General features: G+C 45.6%; 1 protein-coding gene across 1 annotated transcript in view; it reads left to right on the top strand.

Annotated features, from left to right (window-relative positions):
- LOC144152254 (uncharacterized) overlaps positions 1 to 17,474 on the top strand; it is a 298,440-nt gene extending 280,966 nt beyond the window's left edge. The window contains exon 3 of the mRNA XM_077683490.1: positions 14,454 to 17,474. Coding sequence (XP_077539616.1) covers positions 14,692 to 15,906 — 1,215 coding nt within the window. The 5' untranslated portion in view covers positions 14,454 to 14,691 and the 3' untranslated portion in view covers positions 15,907 to 17,474. The remainder of the gene's footprint in view (positions 1 to 14,453) is intronic.
- The last annotated feature ends 1,669 nt before the right edge of the window (positions 17,475 to 19,143 follow it).

Below are 19,143 nucleotides of genomic sequence, written 5' to 3'. Positions count from 1 at the left end.
AAGTTTACTACAAGAAACAAGTAAGAAGCGACAAGACCCGTGCATACCCGTACATTTCCCACACCCTTGTAAAATTGCGCTGTGTCCTTTTAGAAAAAAGAAACAAAATAATTACACTGCACACGACCCGTGCGCTATCGCCCATAGATTACCGGGGACGTATTTTACACACGCAAGTTCCTGCGTGATCGAACTCTTCCCATACGTTTTTGAAAATAAATACTATTTTTGGGCAGTCGTTGCGTATACTGTGTCGGTAATTTTATGTATTATTTTAAATACGTTTCTGTTGATGCGCAAGCGTATTTCAGGAAAATTTCTCGTTAAAATTAAGCAGTTGTGAGTTTGCGTCTGTCCTGTAGCATTTCGTGTGTCATTTTTATTTTCCCCATTTTCAAATCACAACATGAATCACTTTTCCAAAAATGTGTTTCACTCAGCATAACCAAATGGATAATATGGTCAGGTTTTAACCCCTTAAGGTGGACCTAAGTTTAAAAAAGGAAAAATCGCGTAATATAATGCATGTTGTTGCCCAAATGTGTGAAGGGTGTGCGCCACGACTCGCTGATTTTTTTTTCCTCCACAATGCTCGCTTTAAATACCATTTTGAGAAAGGCGAGCGACAATTCCTGGACAATGTCGGGCTTTTTTAAGAGGGCGGTTAATCAGTTTTCAAAATACTGGCGTTTATTTGTTGAAGTACTGTATTTTCATCGCTACGGAACACGACGCCTATCGTACTTCCAATTGCAACTAATTCTGATCGCCAACGTTTGGTTTTTCCCGTTACTTGGTTTCTCTTCTCGCTGCGTTTGGAATGTTGCCAGAAACCCTCCCGCCCCCCACCTCCCCCCCCCCCAAAAAAAAACGAAGAGCACACAAAACTTTTATCCGTGCCTTTTTTAACCAATTTCCAAGAATTAAATGCCGACAAAAGCGAGGGTCAGTTTACAACACAAAGCAGTTACCGGGAACCCATTGCACTATTTTGTAACTAGAAATAAAGAGGAATGTCTTACTGCATCTGCAACAGGGCAACTTCATTTGCCATCTTCATGGTTCGTAAGTGACATTACGCAAGAATGCAAACACATCTCGCTGTTCTAGGCACCTGTTTGATTCTAAAGGGAATGCAAATGGTCAACAGTGCAGCCGTAACAGAAAATCTGTGCTAGCTGTGAGATCCCAGAAGCTTGGATTGCACACTGTAAACCTGCTTGTCACTTCGCAAAAGTCTAGCTAAACATGAGGTGTTGATTGTACTGCGCGCGTTAGCAATTTAATTCGCAAGTTCACTTGCGACGAAAGCCGTAAATAAGTGATCCGACACCGTTATTCATCAAACCTGCCCCCAGAGTCGCTAAAATTCTGTTTAACTAAAGCTGCGCGCAAAAGACCCGTTATAACGGTTGCATTTATATATCTGCGCTGGTTAAAATTCACTAATTTTATGTTGCCTTTCGAACACACAAAAAATGTCGTAAGCTCTAAGAAAGAATGTCGGGGCAGTTAAGTGGTGTTACCATTTCAGGGCATCCCACAATGCAAGAATGCGTCATGGTACCAGTGAAAGCGATTCAAATTGCTGTTGAAAACTGAATTCCAAAGATCGAGGCTTCCTAATTTGTTTCTATTTTATGCTTTTATTTAAGGCTCAAAGCCATAGTCTTGAAAGATCGAGCTTTCTACGAGCCACGGAGTAAAAGTTCATTTTCATTATTCCGGCCGTTCTGATATTCCCGATGGGTCGCCGCTATTTCGGCGTAGTAATGAAAACTTATTGCCGCTTCCATGCTATACATTGAACGTTGAGGAACCGAACTGGTTTTCGCAAAGGTTTCTCCTGTGTAACTCAACTTACCGAATTCGCTCCCGATATAGCTCAAGCTTTAGATAATAAATTAACTGTAGACTGTTCTTAGACTTTAAGAAAGCTTTCGACACTGTGTCCCATAGCTTGCTTATTGACAAAATGACTACCTATAATATTAATCCGCCGATAGTAAGCTGGGTAAGAGCGTATCTAGACTAGAGGAGGCAATTTGTCGTATTTAATGGAGTACGGTCAAACTTGGCGGACGTTACATCAGGCTTACCACAAGGTTCAGTTTTGGCTCCGCTCGTATTCTTAATTTTTATAAATGATATCACCTTCGAAATTAATTCTAGAATAAGGCTTTTTGCAGACGACTGCGTGCTGTACAGAGAAATCAAAGCGGATGAAGATTTACATGCCCTCCAATGTGATCTTGATAAAATCAGTCAGTGGTGTTTAAAATGGAACATGACTTTGAATTTACGTAAAACAGTTTATATGATGTTTGCAAGAAAAACAAGCCTAAATGAAATCTCCTATGTTATGAACAATGAACCGTTATGTCAAGTAACGGAGTACAAACACTTAGGTGTTTATTTTACGTGCAACCTTGACTGGAAGCGCCAGGTTGACTATGTGGCAGCTCGGGTCGGCAGGGCATTGGGTTTCCTTCGTAGGAATGCAAAAGACTTCCCCTTAGAATCTAAAGACCTGCTCTACAAGGTGAACGTAAGGCCCATCATGGAATATGCATGCACGGTATGGGATCCGCCGACAGTCCGCGATAAACAAAAATTGGAAAGGTTACAAAATATAGCTGCGCGCTTTGTTTCCGGCAGATCGGGTGTTAGATTTAGTGCGACCGTAGCGAAAGACCAGCTAAACTGGGATTTGCTGGAAACCCGCCGCAAAAAAATTTCGATTAAAACTTTTCCATGCAATTTATCATTGTCAAACAGGCATAGTACGTGAAAACTATCTCTTGCCTACCCATTATACATCAAAACGTACCGATCACGCATTTAAGATCAGGGTATACTTTTGCAAAACTCAATCTTTTCGGTCGTCTTTTTCCCCCATACTATTCGCGACTGGAACAACTTGCCCTGTGACATTGTATCGGTTATACCTAATGATTCGTTCTTTTCGAAGTTGGTGTAACGCGTTTGGTTGTTTTGATTGTTTTTCTATTTGCGTTCTATCAACCTAATGATTTTATAGGTGGTTATTTGTGGTGTATGTCTGCATTGTACAGATGTTTTGTGCGCTTGCAATGCTGTAAGGCCGGTGTGCGGCTGACTGCAACCCTGTGTTATTTTGTTGTGTTCTCCCCCCCCCCCCTTACTGTAATGCCCCTGGCGCTGTGGGTATTTATTTATTAAATAAATAAATAAATAAATAAATAAATAAATAAATAAATAAATAAACAAACAAATAAATAAATAAATAAATAAATAAATAAATAAATAAATAAATAAATAAATAAATAAATAAATAAACAAACAAATAAATAAATAAATAAATAAATAAATAAATAAATAAATAAATAAATAAATAAATACAGCATACCACTCTTGTTTGCACCTTTCGAGCGCACATACGGCGCGAAAAACGGCACGAAGCGCGCCCACAGCGTGCATTCTTTCGGGCCGCTCAGCGGAGCGTCCACACTAGCAGCGCGACGCTGTCGCCACCTACATGTCGATCTCGCGGCGAATAGTTCATAACGTGTTTAAAGTGTGTGTGAGTGTGCGCGTGCATGTGTGCGCGCATATGTGGGAATGTAGGCGCATGATTATAAATTTATCTGCATATGTATTTCTATGCGAGCGTCCGTATACTGTAAGAGAGGTTGTGTGCAAAGCCTACATGGGAGCTTTTGGGACGTCACCAAGCCTGAAATTGTTACGTAGGTCACCCTGTCACGTCTAAGTGCCCAAACAGCCCGCTGGCTGGAGTAGAGATGGATCATGCCAGCTTTTTTTCTCTCTTGATAACCCACGGGAAACGCGAATTGATCTTTGTTCTAAGAAGCATGAGGGCAGATGATGGCTGTTCCATCATGAACGCTTGCATCAGGGCACCGGAGGCGTGCCCATTTTCGAAGTCACGCAGCGAAGTACAGCCCTCGGTATAGAGCGCTCGCCCACCCCCTGTGTTCTTCAATGCCTCTTTCGTTGTCGATGTCATATTTCACGCTTCATTTTTCCTGCGAAGCCAAGGAAGGAGCCTAAATATCGGCCAGTGTATTTCAAGCGCGTCCATATTGTATGATATTCACTCGTAGTAATCTGCCTTAATTGTACCGCCGATAGCCAGTACCTGCGTTATTTATGGAAATAAAAAACCGTCTCATTTTCTTTTCACTCATCCGATAAATAAATGGTGCCGTTGGGTTTCCAAGACTGACTGCCTGTCTCTACGCTCGTATACTGCTGTCAAACCCACAAAAACACTGGCCTATGATATTATATTATACCATTTTTTCCCTAGCAAGAAGTGTGTACATATGGCTCGCTATACTGTAATGTATCAGTTGATAATTTCGCTCTCATTTTGTGTTGTCGCTTTTCCATGTCCATGCCTACAACACAATGCAAGCGTGTTTCCACCCTTGCTATGCAGCCCCAACTAGCCCCTACTGGTGCTTTGTTAGTATTTGTTCGCTTGAAGCAAAACCTGTCATTTTAACGATTCACTAATTACTGTGCACTCTCTACCAGGGGTTAAAATTGCATCTGTTCCCAAATAAGAAGTACACCGAAGCATTGAAATGCGTGATAGAAAGCGTATTTTGTCGTCTTTGAACGAGGTTTCAGTAAGGGCCTCTCAATAGTCACACAACTGGCAAAAATAATACAAGGCTTCTCAGTTCACATCGATACCCATGGTCAAGTTAACCCCATACAACAATATTTGTTCGGAGCTTTTGGTTGCGTTTCACACAATAAATTAATAACAAAACTTTGTGATAATGGTTGGATGTTTATGGCGCAAGGCCAACTATACGGTAAAGAGCGCCAAATCACGAAACTTTAATCTCAGCCAGGAAAAGGTACCACCAGGATGCAAAATTACTTTTTTATCTGCGCTCGTTCATGGAATTTTAAAAAAAGTCTTTTTTTAAACCGCGTGCCGCTTCTGAAGTATTGAAAGGCTGTTCTTTCCTCCTATCTCTTTTCTAAATTTTATTATTGATCTTCCTTCGAAGACTAGTCTCTTCCTCGCTGAATTCGAAATATACTTCCCACGAGTATCCTTATATACCTGCATTAGATGCCGTAGTCGACGCAGTAATCGGTAAATAAACTCCAGTTTTAAATAATGTTTTAGTCAATCTTTACGGCATAAAAAACAACCGCTCATACTTTCCCTGTTGTGTCACCAACAATGCACTCAATCGAGGTAACGTAGCACAAATGTCGCGTTGTAATCCGGAAACAGGTCCTCAGATTTCCAAGCAAACAATCGGAGAATATTATATTTCATTTACACGATGAGTTCACATGAAACAATGATTTGTTATCCCGACGCTTTTCGTTTGTTTATTTCAGCGTCGATGTAAAGCGGTGCACTGCGCGCGTCTTTCGTAATTACCGCGCAGAAAATTTTCCGCTCCACCCGCTCAGGAAATCCTCGGCGCCGCGGTAATTTCGGCGTGCGAGCCCTGACGACGAGGCGCAAATCATTCGGCTTCGCTGCGGCCGCGCCTGCACGTTGTCTTCAACCCGATGCTGGCAGTTTGAAGTTCGCCCAAGCGGCAGCTGCTGCGGCCCGCAGCGCTCGTTCGCGACCAGGCACGCGTGCAATCTGCGTCGGCCGCGTATTGTCAGGCGGGCGTCGTGAGGCAGCGACGGACCCATTCGTGCCGGGGGGCGGGCAAAGGAGCCGGGCGCAGCGAGCACCGACGGCATTCGAACGGCCTTTTGTGCGCCTTTGGTGCGTGCCGACGGCTTCGTAGACGGTGTTCGCGCGCCATCATCGACCCGCGGCTGCCGCTGCCGACAAGACTGCAAAGCGGCACACTTTGCACGAGTGAGCGAACACTTCTGCCTCCGAATTTGTAGGGCCCGCATTGAGAAAAAGAACGCGCCACAATGCAAGCGCGCCCGTCTTCCGTGTTGGGCCCTACAGCCGAGCGTGCGCTTCAAAGGGGCTACGACGACAACATATATACATCTTCGCTTCAATAGCAAGATTGTCTCGACAGAACTACACTCATGCCAGTTTAACGCTGACTTCCATCAAATAAGTTATGTATTGAGGGAACGGAAGTGTGGCGACCCGTCAGCTATTTTCCCGTGCCTAATTTGTGACGCTATAAATGTAATAGCCGTGATTGGCTAGTGCAGACATAGCCGTGACTGGCTGATGCCGACGAAATTTTAAAAATATATTTATATAGTTCTTATGGGTTTTTGCGGAAGCGTATATTACTTTAAACAAGAAGTAACGTTACTTTTCGGCGATAAAGCGGTTAAAAACCGGTTAAAAGAAAAACAATTGGGCAAGGGATGTCAACTCGAATCGGAGGTGGACGCTTCGAGCGGCCTCAAAATGGGTGGAGGGACAGAAAAACATTCATCAGAGAGTAAAAGAAGGAGGGGAAATAGGGAAGGGGAGCACAAAAGAGTTCATAGGTTTAAGAAGGTGCGGTTAAGCCACGCCATCTCTTGAGTGGCCATCGAAATGGCATGGTAGCTTTTAAATCCGAACGAACACCGAACGTACCTCGCCTGCCAGTTTCTCATGAGGTACTGGCAGCTCAGGCAAGCCCAAATCGTCCAATTCTTCTAGTCGATTTCATCGTCGGAATAAACAGCAAGGCCTATGAGTACACTCTAAACTGGGTAACCCTTAATAGAGGTGCACATTTTCGAATTTTTCTGACCTATAATTTATAAGGTACAGAGGTAACCTATATCTTAGTAACCGTTATATACGTATACACGTAAGGGTTACTTAGTTATAGGTTACTTTGCAGCTTTCAGCATGTATACCTTTATATAAGTGACATCTACCGTCGTCCAAGCCCACACTCCTGGAAGATGTCATGTTGCGTGCCACGCGCGCTTTCGCCTGCGCCGCTGTGGCGAGACCCCGAAGGCGCCTTTCCCGCGTGGTAAACAAACATTGCGCTAGTGGAAGACGATATGTGCGATCATGCTCTCCATCTCTCCATTGCGCCGTCTAAACTCGGAAAGCCTCGGGTGTCTTGTGTTCGTCCCTTGAATAAACTGCCGGCCACTCAGCTGTGACTAAAATAAGTTACTTTTATGATTCTTAAAATTGCGGTGCCAGAAAGCTTGAAAATGTTCTCTAATATACATGCATTGCATTACCTGTTCGATAATCGTTACCCAGGTTGTCACTCAAAAATCTTCGCGAGAATCGGCAACGCTGAAGTCTTATGAACAGGCATAACTGAATTTGATGTTTGCATCAGCTTTGTGTCGTTGAAGAAACGAACATCAAACATGCATGATAGTTCTTTTAGTAAATTGTGGGAATGAATTTGAGCTTTAGTTAAAAAACGTTAAAGGGGCCCTGAAAGGCATTTTGAGCACACTAAATGAAGTAGCGCAACCGTTAGATTGGGTCGTCAAGGTCATCTGGGCCAAGTATTACTATTTTACGCGCAGCGGAAAGCTCACACTTTTGTTGCAAAGTTTGTCGCTTTTTTCTCACCCTTTCCTTCGTGTTTTTGGACGCCGCCATCTTCACATGTCTACATCATCGATTCCCAGATGTTCGTCATGAGCAAGACATCCTGCTATTGGGCGGCTTTTTCACGCACTTCCGGCAAAGAGATGAGTCGTCTGCTCAGCGTCGACTCGCCGGCTGATCTGCCAACGTAGTGCCGGAGTGCTTGGACATTTGACGACAAACGAAACAAGTGTAAACAAACGCTTAACCGTTCGTATTGAATGCAACACGGCCATAACACGACATGGATATTCTCTTACCGGAGTACGTTCCATAAAGAAAGCGTTGAAGCCCCGTGGCACTTCTTTCGTGCAATCGCAGAGAACGCCCTGAGCCGAATGCCCGGGTTTGACGGATACATTTTTTTCCACTTCAAAACAATCCAGAGATGCGTTTCGAACGAACACAACGTCACAACATGCGTTGCAAGTCTGAACCGCGATTGACAGACGATGGGTTGCCTCCTCCTGCCCGTCGTAAATTCGGCACTCACCTCGCGCGCGGTTTGCGGGGACGAACAGCAAGTCACTTAACTCTGGCGCGCAAGCCGAGATGGCTTGTAGCCACGCACTCTGCACATACCCCATGCGAGGGTGAGTCGTACGTCGCTCGAGAAAGATAATCCAGACCATGGGAAGCACTATCCACCCGTAGAAGCACAACGTCGCATTTCATCGCGAAACAAAGGCGTCCACAACACACACACCATCGCCTCCTGTAATGCCAAACGCATCTCACACTTCCTAATGAGAGTAAGTGGTACGTCTGCCCCGAGCTGAACCGGGATCACGCAACCGTAACTGACCTCTGGGGCGGTTTGTGCCTTGTTGCCAAGGCAACCGATGTTTGAGATTGTCAAAGAAAGTCGCTCGCTCCAGCGCTAGAAAGCTAAGAGCCGCGCCGGAGCATGTTTTGCCAACGTTGCCGCTCTCCACCACGCGTCGCCCCAAGCTGAACTGGTCACATGATTGAAGCGTTTTGTGCACGGGTTCTGTATCGGTTTAAAATGTCTTTTTCACATGGCGCCGGCAGGACTTACCACCACCGCAAAATAAGACCCGGCACCAGCGGGGCCACATCTGATACGGCGTTTTTTGGATAAACAGTGCGCGGTGCATGAAAGGGACCGAGCGCAAGATACTCCCTAGCGGCTGCGAGTTCGCCGCCGATTAAAAGTCACGTGCTGCACTGCAGCAACCAACGCACACCGCGAAAGGGCAAGGCCAGGCCACCGCACACATGCGGCCAGATTTTTCGTTCGCTTATCCATCCGTGAGCGGAGTGCGGAATTCATGGTGTCAACAAAACTTGCCTGTAGCAGACGGCAGTCGGAGGAGCGTAATGCGGAAGTACGTCACCGCTGACTAGCGCAGCATCATGGGAGGGAGTGCTCGCGCGCCGTCAACAGTTGAAAAGAGGAGGAAACGCGGCGCGACGATAATGCGCGGTTTTTCATTTACGATTTCTCAGCTAATACTCATCGCTTTAACAAAATTCTTGCGGGAGGAGATTGCTAATACATTGTCTTATTTGGTTACATGTACATCCATGCATCGGCGAAACGTATTTCAGGACCCCTTTAAGCTTTAGTAAAACCAAGTTTTGGTGGAAACATGCACTTGATAGCATACTTCAAAAGGCCCCAAAAGTTGTGATAACATAGCCTTTTGCCAAAAATTGTTGTGTGACAACTTAGGTCATGACTACCAAAAAAGAATTTCAGTATATGCACACGTGTTTGCACTTTAAACAGGAGCACATTTCCAGAAGTTTTGCATCAGTTGTTTTGAACATTCACATTTATTATTATGAAACACCTGTGGGTTATTTATTATAAATCAAAGCTGCGAACCAGCCCACTGGTATTATCGTCCCTTAATGAGTATTAGACTTTTCCTATATTGCTTTAGATTCACGGGTAAAATTCGGTTTATTCATATATCCTTATTAAACCTATTTAATAAATGTTTCGTGAACAGCTTCAAAAACATGGCCAAATATACAGATTCTTTACCTCAATATTTGCACGGATGTATGCAAAGAATTTCGAATTCTTTGGATACTGCCATCGAACAATTTTAGACGAATTCAAATTTGAGCTAAATTTATGACATTGTTCTCAGATGTGCACTTTCACAGTCCGCGCAGAAAAAACGCATAATGTTCGAAAGTAGAAAGAACATTCATTACAAAATCACTGTTTCATACAAAGCAGTGTTTATGTATATATTCGCTACATTCTCCGTTTCACTCAGAGTCTGTAATATTACACTCGGAATTCATCCGTCTTTACGAATCCATCTAGTATACACTTCATCCTTCCCTCATAGGTTCCTCTTTGCAATTCCACCTGAGTTGTGATTCCCACGCCAAGCTATCTTTTTTTTATGCATCACTAACAAGCTTTTAGGCCGATTGCAAGCTGTCTTTTGGACAAACTTTCAATGGGATCTAACATTTCCTGCATGAAAAAAGGTACTTAGAAAAATTGAAAGAGATAAGCTTCGCAATTTACGTAGTACAGAAGCAGCAGGCACAAAATCAGGGCACGCTGAATATTTCCCGAGTTGATCTGAATAACTTCTTCCCTGCGGCCGTAGATGGAGTTGTATATGTGAGGGACCGTCACTTGGATTTCCCCACCTTGAAGAGCCATCTACAGAAAATTTCAGAAAAGAAACAAAATCCAGTGCAACCATAATCCCCTCACACCAAACCACACGCATTTGAAGTACAAAAAATATATTGCATGGAAATGAAGACGCAGACCAGCGAATGAAATGAAAGGCCACACCAGAGATAGTGATTTATAGCATTTCAAACAATTTCACATCACTTCAGTAATCGTTACACAGAGTAATTTGGCCGCATTGTTCAGAACAAGCGAAGCCACTGTAGTCATACCGGCCAACCCTCCAGAGTTTTAATCGGGCCGTGTTCCAGTTTATCTCGCGCAATGTTTCTGCATGCTCACCCAGAAAAGGCAGAAACGTTTGGGCTACGAGATAAACTGGGGTGCCGCGCATACATTTGCAAAAGAGAAAACAAAAACATTTCCGCGCCTTCATGTGGAATTACTAGTACACGCAATAGAACGAACGTCGCACTAAACCCAGGAAACGTGCTTTCAGGATGCTGACGCCATCTGCATCCCATTTTTGGCTGTACTTAAACATTACTCTCCCCCCCCTTCCCTCCCTTCGTACTGGCAGTTTCATTTTGAACAAGGATCCCTTGTGGAAGCCGAAAAGTTTTTCATTTCAGTAAGGTGTTCTGATCGGTGGTTTCTTCCTCAGCTATTGGTAAAAAGGAATCGCCAACTTATTTTTTCTTCGTCCAGATGTGTTGTGGGAGTGGATCCATCTAGAACTTGCCCCGATCTTCAAGTGGAATTTCCAGGAGGTCTGTACCTGTAATGACAAGAAGGGTTATTTGGGATAAAATGCAATAGGCTTGACAGATGGGCAGTTGGTATATATTCATAATGAAAGAACACCGCAAACTTGACAAGACGAAAAAAACACAACAGAAGCCCTCACTAACAACTGGAGCTTTATTAAAGAGCCCTTTTTTGTTATAAGAGCTCTTTTCAAAAAAGAGCTCTTTTTCTTGTTGCCTCTGCAAAACTACCCATGTTATAGAATAGCTATAGTTGCTCAAAAACTACAAAGCTCCATGCTGAGGACATCGTTATGTAAACTCATAACATACATGCAGTAACGAACTGATAGAAAGAGTAACTAAACATGAGGCAAAATAAGATACGAAATATAACACCATAACACTTGAAGAAAGGCCTCGCATTTTTACAAGGGAATCATACTTTTGTCTGTGCAGGCCTGGTTGCCATCTTTACAAAGAATATTTCAATGAATGTGTTTTAGTTATTGCATATTCATACCGTTGTTTCCACTGAAATCAGACTTCATTTCAACTTGTGTCATACGCAGGGGAGTCCTGCTTGTCAGCTCAAGGAACACTGCCTGCAAGAAAAACAGTAGTCCTGATAAGTCATAGCATAGGTAGCCAGATGCAATCACACTTTTCGAACACCCAGGAACCGATGAGGGTGCACCACCCATTTTTACACCTGCACCTGTCTCTGTGTAACTTGGCCAGCCCATCCTGTAACCAAATTCATCACAATTTCTGTATCATCAAAAAAAAAAACAATCAAACAGCCTGCATGCTGGCTCATACATACCACCATTCTGTAAAGTCGCTTTACTGCATTACATTAGGATCACGTGAAACAACCCTTTGCCCTGCAATTCCACGCGAATAAATAAACGACTGATTTGTGCAAATGAGAATAATGAACCCACTTAACATGGTGAAAATGGCCCACTGTCTCAAAATGACCATCACCAAATTTACCCTCTCAATGAAAAAACTCACAAAAATGAAAAGTGTTGTACATGTGAAAGCATTTTATTATGCCGTAGGGCAATATTTTGCAAAAAAAAAAAAAGAGGCTTGTGCTGGACAAAAGTGAGTTTAGAAATTTCGGGCAGCATTTAGTGAACTACTTTTCTGCAGCACACACCTTCTGTTTAACCGGATATGTTCCTACAAGACGAATAAACTAGACACCATTCCGAAGATGTGCAGCGAGAAAAATGAATATAACCCGATGGCTGAAACAAAATGATAATACCCACAGAATAGCGCGATAATATAAGAGTTTAATGAGAAAAAATTCAATTATTCAAACAGAGCTACCTGACAATTGCATGGGCCAAGAACTCATGAAGTTCGCCCGATGCAGCCAGCGTAAACAAAACGCTCAACATTGTAGGGGTATCCCAGCGGCAAAAACGATCGACTGGCGCGAAAACGCGGCCACCGGGTCGGCAGGCACCGCCATTTCTCTGTATCCCGTCATGCAACGCAGAAATCACAGGTCGCCTGGCGAGGTGGCGCGACAAGCATCTCTTATAGGTTACAGGGCGTTTTATAGGTTACGACGTAAAGGTTACATGTCGGATTTTGTTTAAGTAACCTATAAGTTGCGGACGTAACCATTACATCGCTATTAACTTCACGCCTGTAACCCTTGAAATGGACTAGGATTAAGAAAATATGAAATTAGCTCCATTGTAACCTTTATGCTATAGGTTACTTCCGTTTAGAAGTTACATTACGGTACCATGATTAGAGTGTATACCGCGCTCACGCGGCATGGGATCATTTTACGCATAAACGCTCAGCTATGTAAGTTTTGCTAGGTTTAATCAGCGATGCCAAACTTGTAGTTTCTCCACGACGGGGTCTAGCGGGTGTGCTGATTGCCCCTCATTGACTGCCCCCCCCAGTACGTCGCGGTACCTTTGCGACATCACTAAAGGGAAAGGAAGCGGGTTATTCGAAATTTGCCCCTGTAAACACTAACTCCTGAGTGACCACCGCAAGGTTTCCTGTCAAAGAAAATTGCGTCAAAGTATACAAACCTACCAATCTTTCGAATAAACCAAAGTTGTATGTTGTCTTAGGGGTCCTTTTATGGCGCCTTAAAAACTTAGATGCGACTGCATCTCATTCACTCGCCTTGTCCCTCCATACGGCGTTGTCCGCACCTCCCCCTACACTATAAAAAAAATAATAGTCAGCGGCACCCGGTTTCGATCTCACGACCCTGTGGGCGGAACGGGAGGTACATGGTGCTCTGCCCACTGCGCCACAAAACCGACTCAGAATCAAGTGCTACGAACGCGTCTTATATCCTTGACTCATTCAATCTACGTCAAGATGCTACTGATACAACGCATGATGGCGCAATGATTAACACTTGCAATAAAAGAAAAGAAGCTCCCACTTACAGCAACAATGATGGAGTAAAGGTCGTTGCGACAGCGAAGCCCCAAGCATACCACTTAGAGAGATTGACCAAGATTGGCCAATAAAACATAATAATCATAAAACATAATAATCATACATCGGGATGGCGAAACACCCGTTCAGTGTGCCGCCCACTTCAAGGGTGTACGCTAACTGTTATTTTAACAGCGGGGTTGTTTAGGGGCTCGCAATTTCCGTTGATGCCCGTCACGCCAGGCGAAGGCACCCCGCTGGGTCGACAGATGGCGTCACCGCCTAGACGGCCGAGTGACTTCAGACGGCCGTACAGTGTGCGATCACGGCTCGCACGACAGGGCGCGGGGCGCACTTCACCGCCCTCTATATGCACCGATAAACTATGAGACCTCCGTGGGTCGGCTTCGAGTACACGCATACCGCGGCGAGGGGCGATGTGAGCGACCCCCGCCCCTGCGCGAGGTGGCCCTCAGCGTGCCGAAGTCAGCTCCGATGTTTCAGCAGATTTCACAGGCGTGGAACTAGCCTTCAGTTCAGCTAGGCCAGCGAGTTCAGCTTAGATTCCAGCTCGACAATGTTTACCTACCGCTGGTGCTTGCCGTGAAGGGGCGTGTACTTGGCTTCAGTGCTATGTTGATGGCGCATTTTGAGTCAGCGGTGTCTTGATATCTCCGCCATAGATTATACGCTTTGAATCACCGGCTGTGAGGGTAATGTCATGTTTATGTTAGTGTGTATTGTTTCCATCCATCTAAGAGATGCTCAGCCTAGTGGGGGGAGAAAATGCGCATTCGTAGCAATAATGACTCGAATATCCAAGTAACACTGTACTGGAACACATTCCTCAGAAGATATTTTTGTGGAAGTAGGGTCGATTTGAATAGTTGGAATAATCTAAGCCAACGTAAAAAGGAATGCTTCCTTTCATACAGGGTCCAGAAAAGCGCAGGTGAATATGGGGTCGATTACGTTTTTGAGGCACGTGGTGCTCGCTCGATTAATTATTTTTTTACGAAATCCGAAAGGAAGTGTTGTCGTAAACACTTTGCCGGCTACTCCGGCAGAAATTAGTTCACCAACGAGACCGCTGAAATTAATTCGGTTCTATTTGCAGGTGCTGCTCGTGCGGACCGATCGGGGCTGTCTAGAGGCCGGTGGCCAGTGATGGTGGGTCCTACGGCCGACTACGAGCGCCCCCCTCGAAGCAGCGGCCCGCGCCGCTGAGATGGTCAGTGCGAGTCTGTAGAGCAGCCGGCAGCAACCTGTTGCCCAAGATCCTCGTGAAGCTTGCCAGCCCCGAGAATGACGCGTGTTCCTGCAGCGACCCCCTAGTGCTGGTGGCGCAGCGCGCCATGGCCGCTGTGCGGCAGATGTCGGTGCCGCAGGCGGGCCTTGAGCCGGACGAGCGGGCCAGGTCGCCGTCACGAGGCGACGAGCGCCGTGGCTCGTCCAGCCCCCGGCGCTCGGCGGTCGTCGCCGAGAGCACAGTGGTAGTGGCCGAGCCACTGAGCAAGAGCGCCTCGCAGCCGTCCAGCTTCAAGGTCAAGCTCACGCGCCGAGACACTTCCAACAAGCTCGTCGTCGACTCGACGGCCACTAAACCAACCACTAGCTCTTCGGACGGGGAAAAGTCCAAGCAAAAACTTAACAAGGCGGCCGGCTGGAAGACCTCCAAGTTCTTTAGCAAGACAATGTCTTCGGCCGAGTTACTCCGTGGTCTAAAAAAGCTATCCGTGAACGCCGCAACGACGAGCACCTCCGATGATCCGGAAGCGAAGCCGTCCGCGAGTGGAAAAGTTAAGTTTACGATGAAAAAGCGCAACTCGTCCAGTGACTCGGCCGTCAACAAAGACCGCTCACCAGAAGGGCTGCGTAGCGGAGAGGGGTCTAGGAAGTCTTCACGAGAATCTTCGGATGGTTCCCCAAACGTGTCCCCGCGAACGAGCATCGATGAGGGGATCGTCTGCAAGAAGGAAGACATCCTTTCCCTCATTCATCACAACACAAAGAAGAAATCGTCTATCGGTTCCGTTGCCATACCGACCGCCGGTGCCACGTCACCCAAGAAACTGGCGTTGCGGACAACGCGATCTGCCACCATCGACCCGTCGGGCATGGCTACTGACCCGTACGAACCAACGGCTGAAAACATCCCCAGGATTGTGTCGACACCACCCGCACCGCGCAGAGGCTCCACCACACTCGAACGCAGCACCAGCGAAGAGGCCAAGCCAAGTAAGTCCAAGCGCAACAGCCTTTCTGCGAAAGGCGCACCTCAGAGATCCCTGGAAGAGGCGCCCACATCCCCTGCGGAGGAGCCCACAGGCCGGAAGACCAAGCGGAAGCAGTCTGGTGACGCCAGCACGCGTGAAGCCAAGAAAGAAGCCCCTGAGGATAGCGCGAAGGAACCCGCTAAAAAGGACGAATCACAAGTCAAGTGGGACGAGGGTAACGTAGTCGACGCTATGCTTCTGGGTGACGCCATCGAAGCGTTCCTCAGAGGCTCTATGGGCGGCACAGCAGCGATGCCTGCGACGCCCAAGAGGGTGTCCTTTAAGAAGACGTGAATTCTTTTCGTGTCACTAACATCCTGGCGTGCCAAAAAAGCATATCCTCCTGAAATGCTCGCGACTATGGCATTTACATTACAGTACTGGATCTTCGCAGTACGCGGCCGTTATTGAAAATCAACCGGACAACAGTGTTTGTGATCTTAATGGTGCACAATCCCGCTGTGCTTTATTTGTAACGGTTCCATGTTACTCGTCGCGGAGCCATAACTTTGCTCTCTAAAGTGGTTAGAGCAGTGCATTGAAACGTGCGCTTATTTTCACCATTGTTGTTTTTATTGTTGATTAATTACTTCGCAAGTATGTGCGTGAGACGTGTGGGTGTGTGTTCTTATTACGTATTTATAGCATGCTGTACGTCTGGGTATGTCCGGGAAGGTCGGTCACCGCATTCTATCAACGTGTCGTGCTTCAGACTGTTTTTTTTTTTCAATGGCGAAGTGCTTCTATGGACTGTAAAACGATGTAAAAAAGTATGTGGCTGACCTTAGCTGTCTGTACCAACTTCCACTGTAGAAGCCATCGGCGAGTTTCTCCAGTATTCTGCACCCCGGAGCACATGGCGCTCGACGCGCAGACTTAGAGCACCACTGTAGTGTGACCGATGTAAACACCTTGCCATGGAGATCTGGTTACTTGTAGTTTGTTTACCCTTCCATTTTTTTTTATTAACTTTGTCCTTTGATACCTCAAGGCAGGTCCACGCTCCCTCTTTTTCAGTTACCGCAGCCGGAACTTCAAAGGACCATACCCCGCACAGCAAGAAAATATACCTTGCGCAAATGCCAAACAAATAGCGCCGCCAATGTAATACCCGTGCAGCCTCATCACAATAACATCCCCAACGGCCTTGCCTGCTTGCTACGTGAGTGCAGTCCCTGTGATTACCATCACAGTTGGCAAGCAGAATAGTGACGCCCACTCCGACTTTTTTAGCTTATGTGCACATTGAGCATGAAGTTGACAGTACAATTTATTACAACGTGCAACCAAGGCACTGAACCCACTACGTTGACCTGGCACTCTCACCTTAGACGCCCTTGCGCCGCTAAAACACATTTACTGATACTATAAACGCAGCCTGAACTAAGAAATGACTGAACAAATGCTCAAAACATGTTAGCGGCGAGTTTCAAGCTGTCGTCGAGAGTGCATGAAACGCGCTAATTTCTTCATGAGCAAAGATGCGAGGTTTAAAGTTTTCGCACTCGCCATGGTACTGTCCCGTAGAAGGGGAAAAGCACAGACAGCGTTTCAATTAACCTTCCCCAGTGCTGTGCTAGGCTCCGTCGCGAGCAACACATCGCGGCTGGCACCATTCATCGGTGAGGTCGCATTTCAGGGGGAGATGTGCACTTGTGTCCTGAGGTATTAGCGCACGCTAAACTGTCTTGGTTTGTCTGATTGTTATGGAGCTGTGCGCTATGGCGTCTTTCAGACCTCCAATGCTTATGTGGGACTTGGATCTCCCCATTGTGATTTAGCGGTGTGTTGAACTTTCTTGCTACTTTAGTTTTTAAGCTGAAGTTTTGAATTTCTGAGTGAAATAAAATTATGTATTTTTAAACAAGGCAGATTTTGGATGAAGCTGAAAAATTACTCACAAAGAAAACAAATAGTCACCTGCAGCAGCGAGGGGTGACCCGATGACTTGCAAGGAGAGGACCATGCCAAGTCACGTATTTCTTTGTGCTTCGCTCTTTCTGCACTTTTTCATTGTGCTTTATTGAGAACGTAGGGGCAAATCTGCCATTACGGAAGCAGTTCTTCATTCTTCCAAACTTCTAATAAAATCGAACGGCAAAGTCAACCATTCCCTCTTTGTGCTGGTAAGTCACACTTCTCTTCACAGCTCAACGGACTTCAACCCCGACAATAAGTTTGGTGGTTTTGTATGGAATGGCAGCTTGGAATGAAGAGAAGGCAACATGAAAAGGTAAGTGGATATACGATTCTGGGTGCAAGTTAGGGTAATTGACGAACGCTGTCCTGAAACACGAAGCCCAGCAGGGTGTACAAAGTGAAAGTAGGAAAATCTTGTTATTTTCCCAACCCGTTTGCCGCAACCCGTTTCTGCTTATTATTAACTTCCCATGAGCGGATTATGCAGTTTCCATTCAGGAAAAATGACGGTTTGAATAATAGGCTAACCTGCTATCTTGGTTCCATGCTGATCCATCCTTCCAGCCAGCCAGCGGCACACAACTTCCGCAAGAAGATCCTTGTATCCTCATCATCATTAGTCAACGCACAAGCCCCAGAGCATGTAAAAACATGTAAACATGTAAAAGAGTAAAAAAAAAGATAACAGCAGCATCGCTGCATGCCGATGAAAGCCGTCGAAGCAGCACCAAATAGCCTCTGTTGCTGACGAGTAATTGTAATTGCACAGTGTTAACGTTTGATGGTTAACACGCAACAGTAGCTCAGAGGCTAAGGAGTTGGACTGGTGATCGCAAGGACGCCGATTTGATCCCGGCCGCTGCGGCCGTTTTCTGATGGCGGCAAAGAGCTAGAGCGCCCATTTGTCGATATTCTGTGAAATTTCGCCTTCCCGCACAGCGTATTCTGTTGAACAATCCTGTTGACGCATAACTACAACGAGAAATGCATACGAACTAGCGATAAACAGCTTCGCTGTAGAAAAACTCACTTCGCTGCCACAACTTCTCACATAAAAATTGCGATAACAAATAGTTGAATAACGCAAAACAATCACCTATAACGCAATCCAAAATCTACGGAACGTAAGGAATAGAATAACGTTTTTATTGGATTGTTACCTGGACGTTCGGTGGGCGGAAATATCCGCACACGCACAGTTAGAGAGCCGGACAATAGCCTCCTATGCCCGGACATTTCACTACAGGGCAATTTTGATACAAAGAGAGATTCTGGCGTGCCAGTGATTGACTAAAAAACCAAAACACGAAGAAAAGCAAAGGGCACAGTTAAAATCAATTACAGGTTTGCCGGTGTTCCTATTATTGACATTTTTATTACGCATAAATGGACTAAGGTTCTGGGAAACGGTTTCTCCTGCAATTATGTATTAAGGGCCCTATTCTCGACTGCACAAAATCCCAGGGAACTGGGGAATTTGCCAGACGTCTTTTCTGATTGGCTTTCAATTTTCGTCACGTGCTTCCGGTTGACAAAGCGGTTGTGTGGGCTTTCTTCATTTTGACGTTTCATGACGAAGCTGTCAACAGTTGTGAAGTTTGCCTTATTTCT

Source organism: Haemaphysalis longicornis, unplaced genomic scaffold (assembly GCF_048455015.1).
Source record: "Haemaphysalis longicornis isolate Haplotype H1 unplaced genomic scaffold, Haemaphysalis longicornis Haplotype H1 scaffold_1, whole genome shotgun sequence".
Lineage (NCBI taxonomy): Eukaryota > Metazoa > Arthropoda > Arachnida > Ixodida > Ixodidae > Haemaphysalis > Haemaphysalis longicornis.
This window is presented reverse-complemented; position numbering and strand designations above follow the sequence as displayed.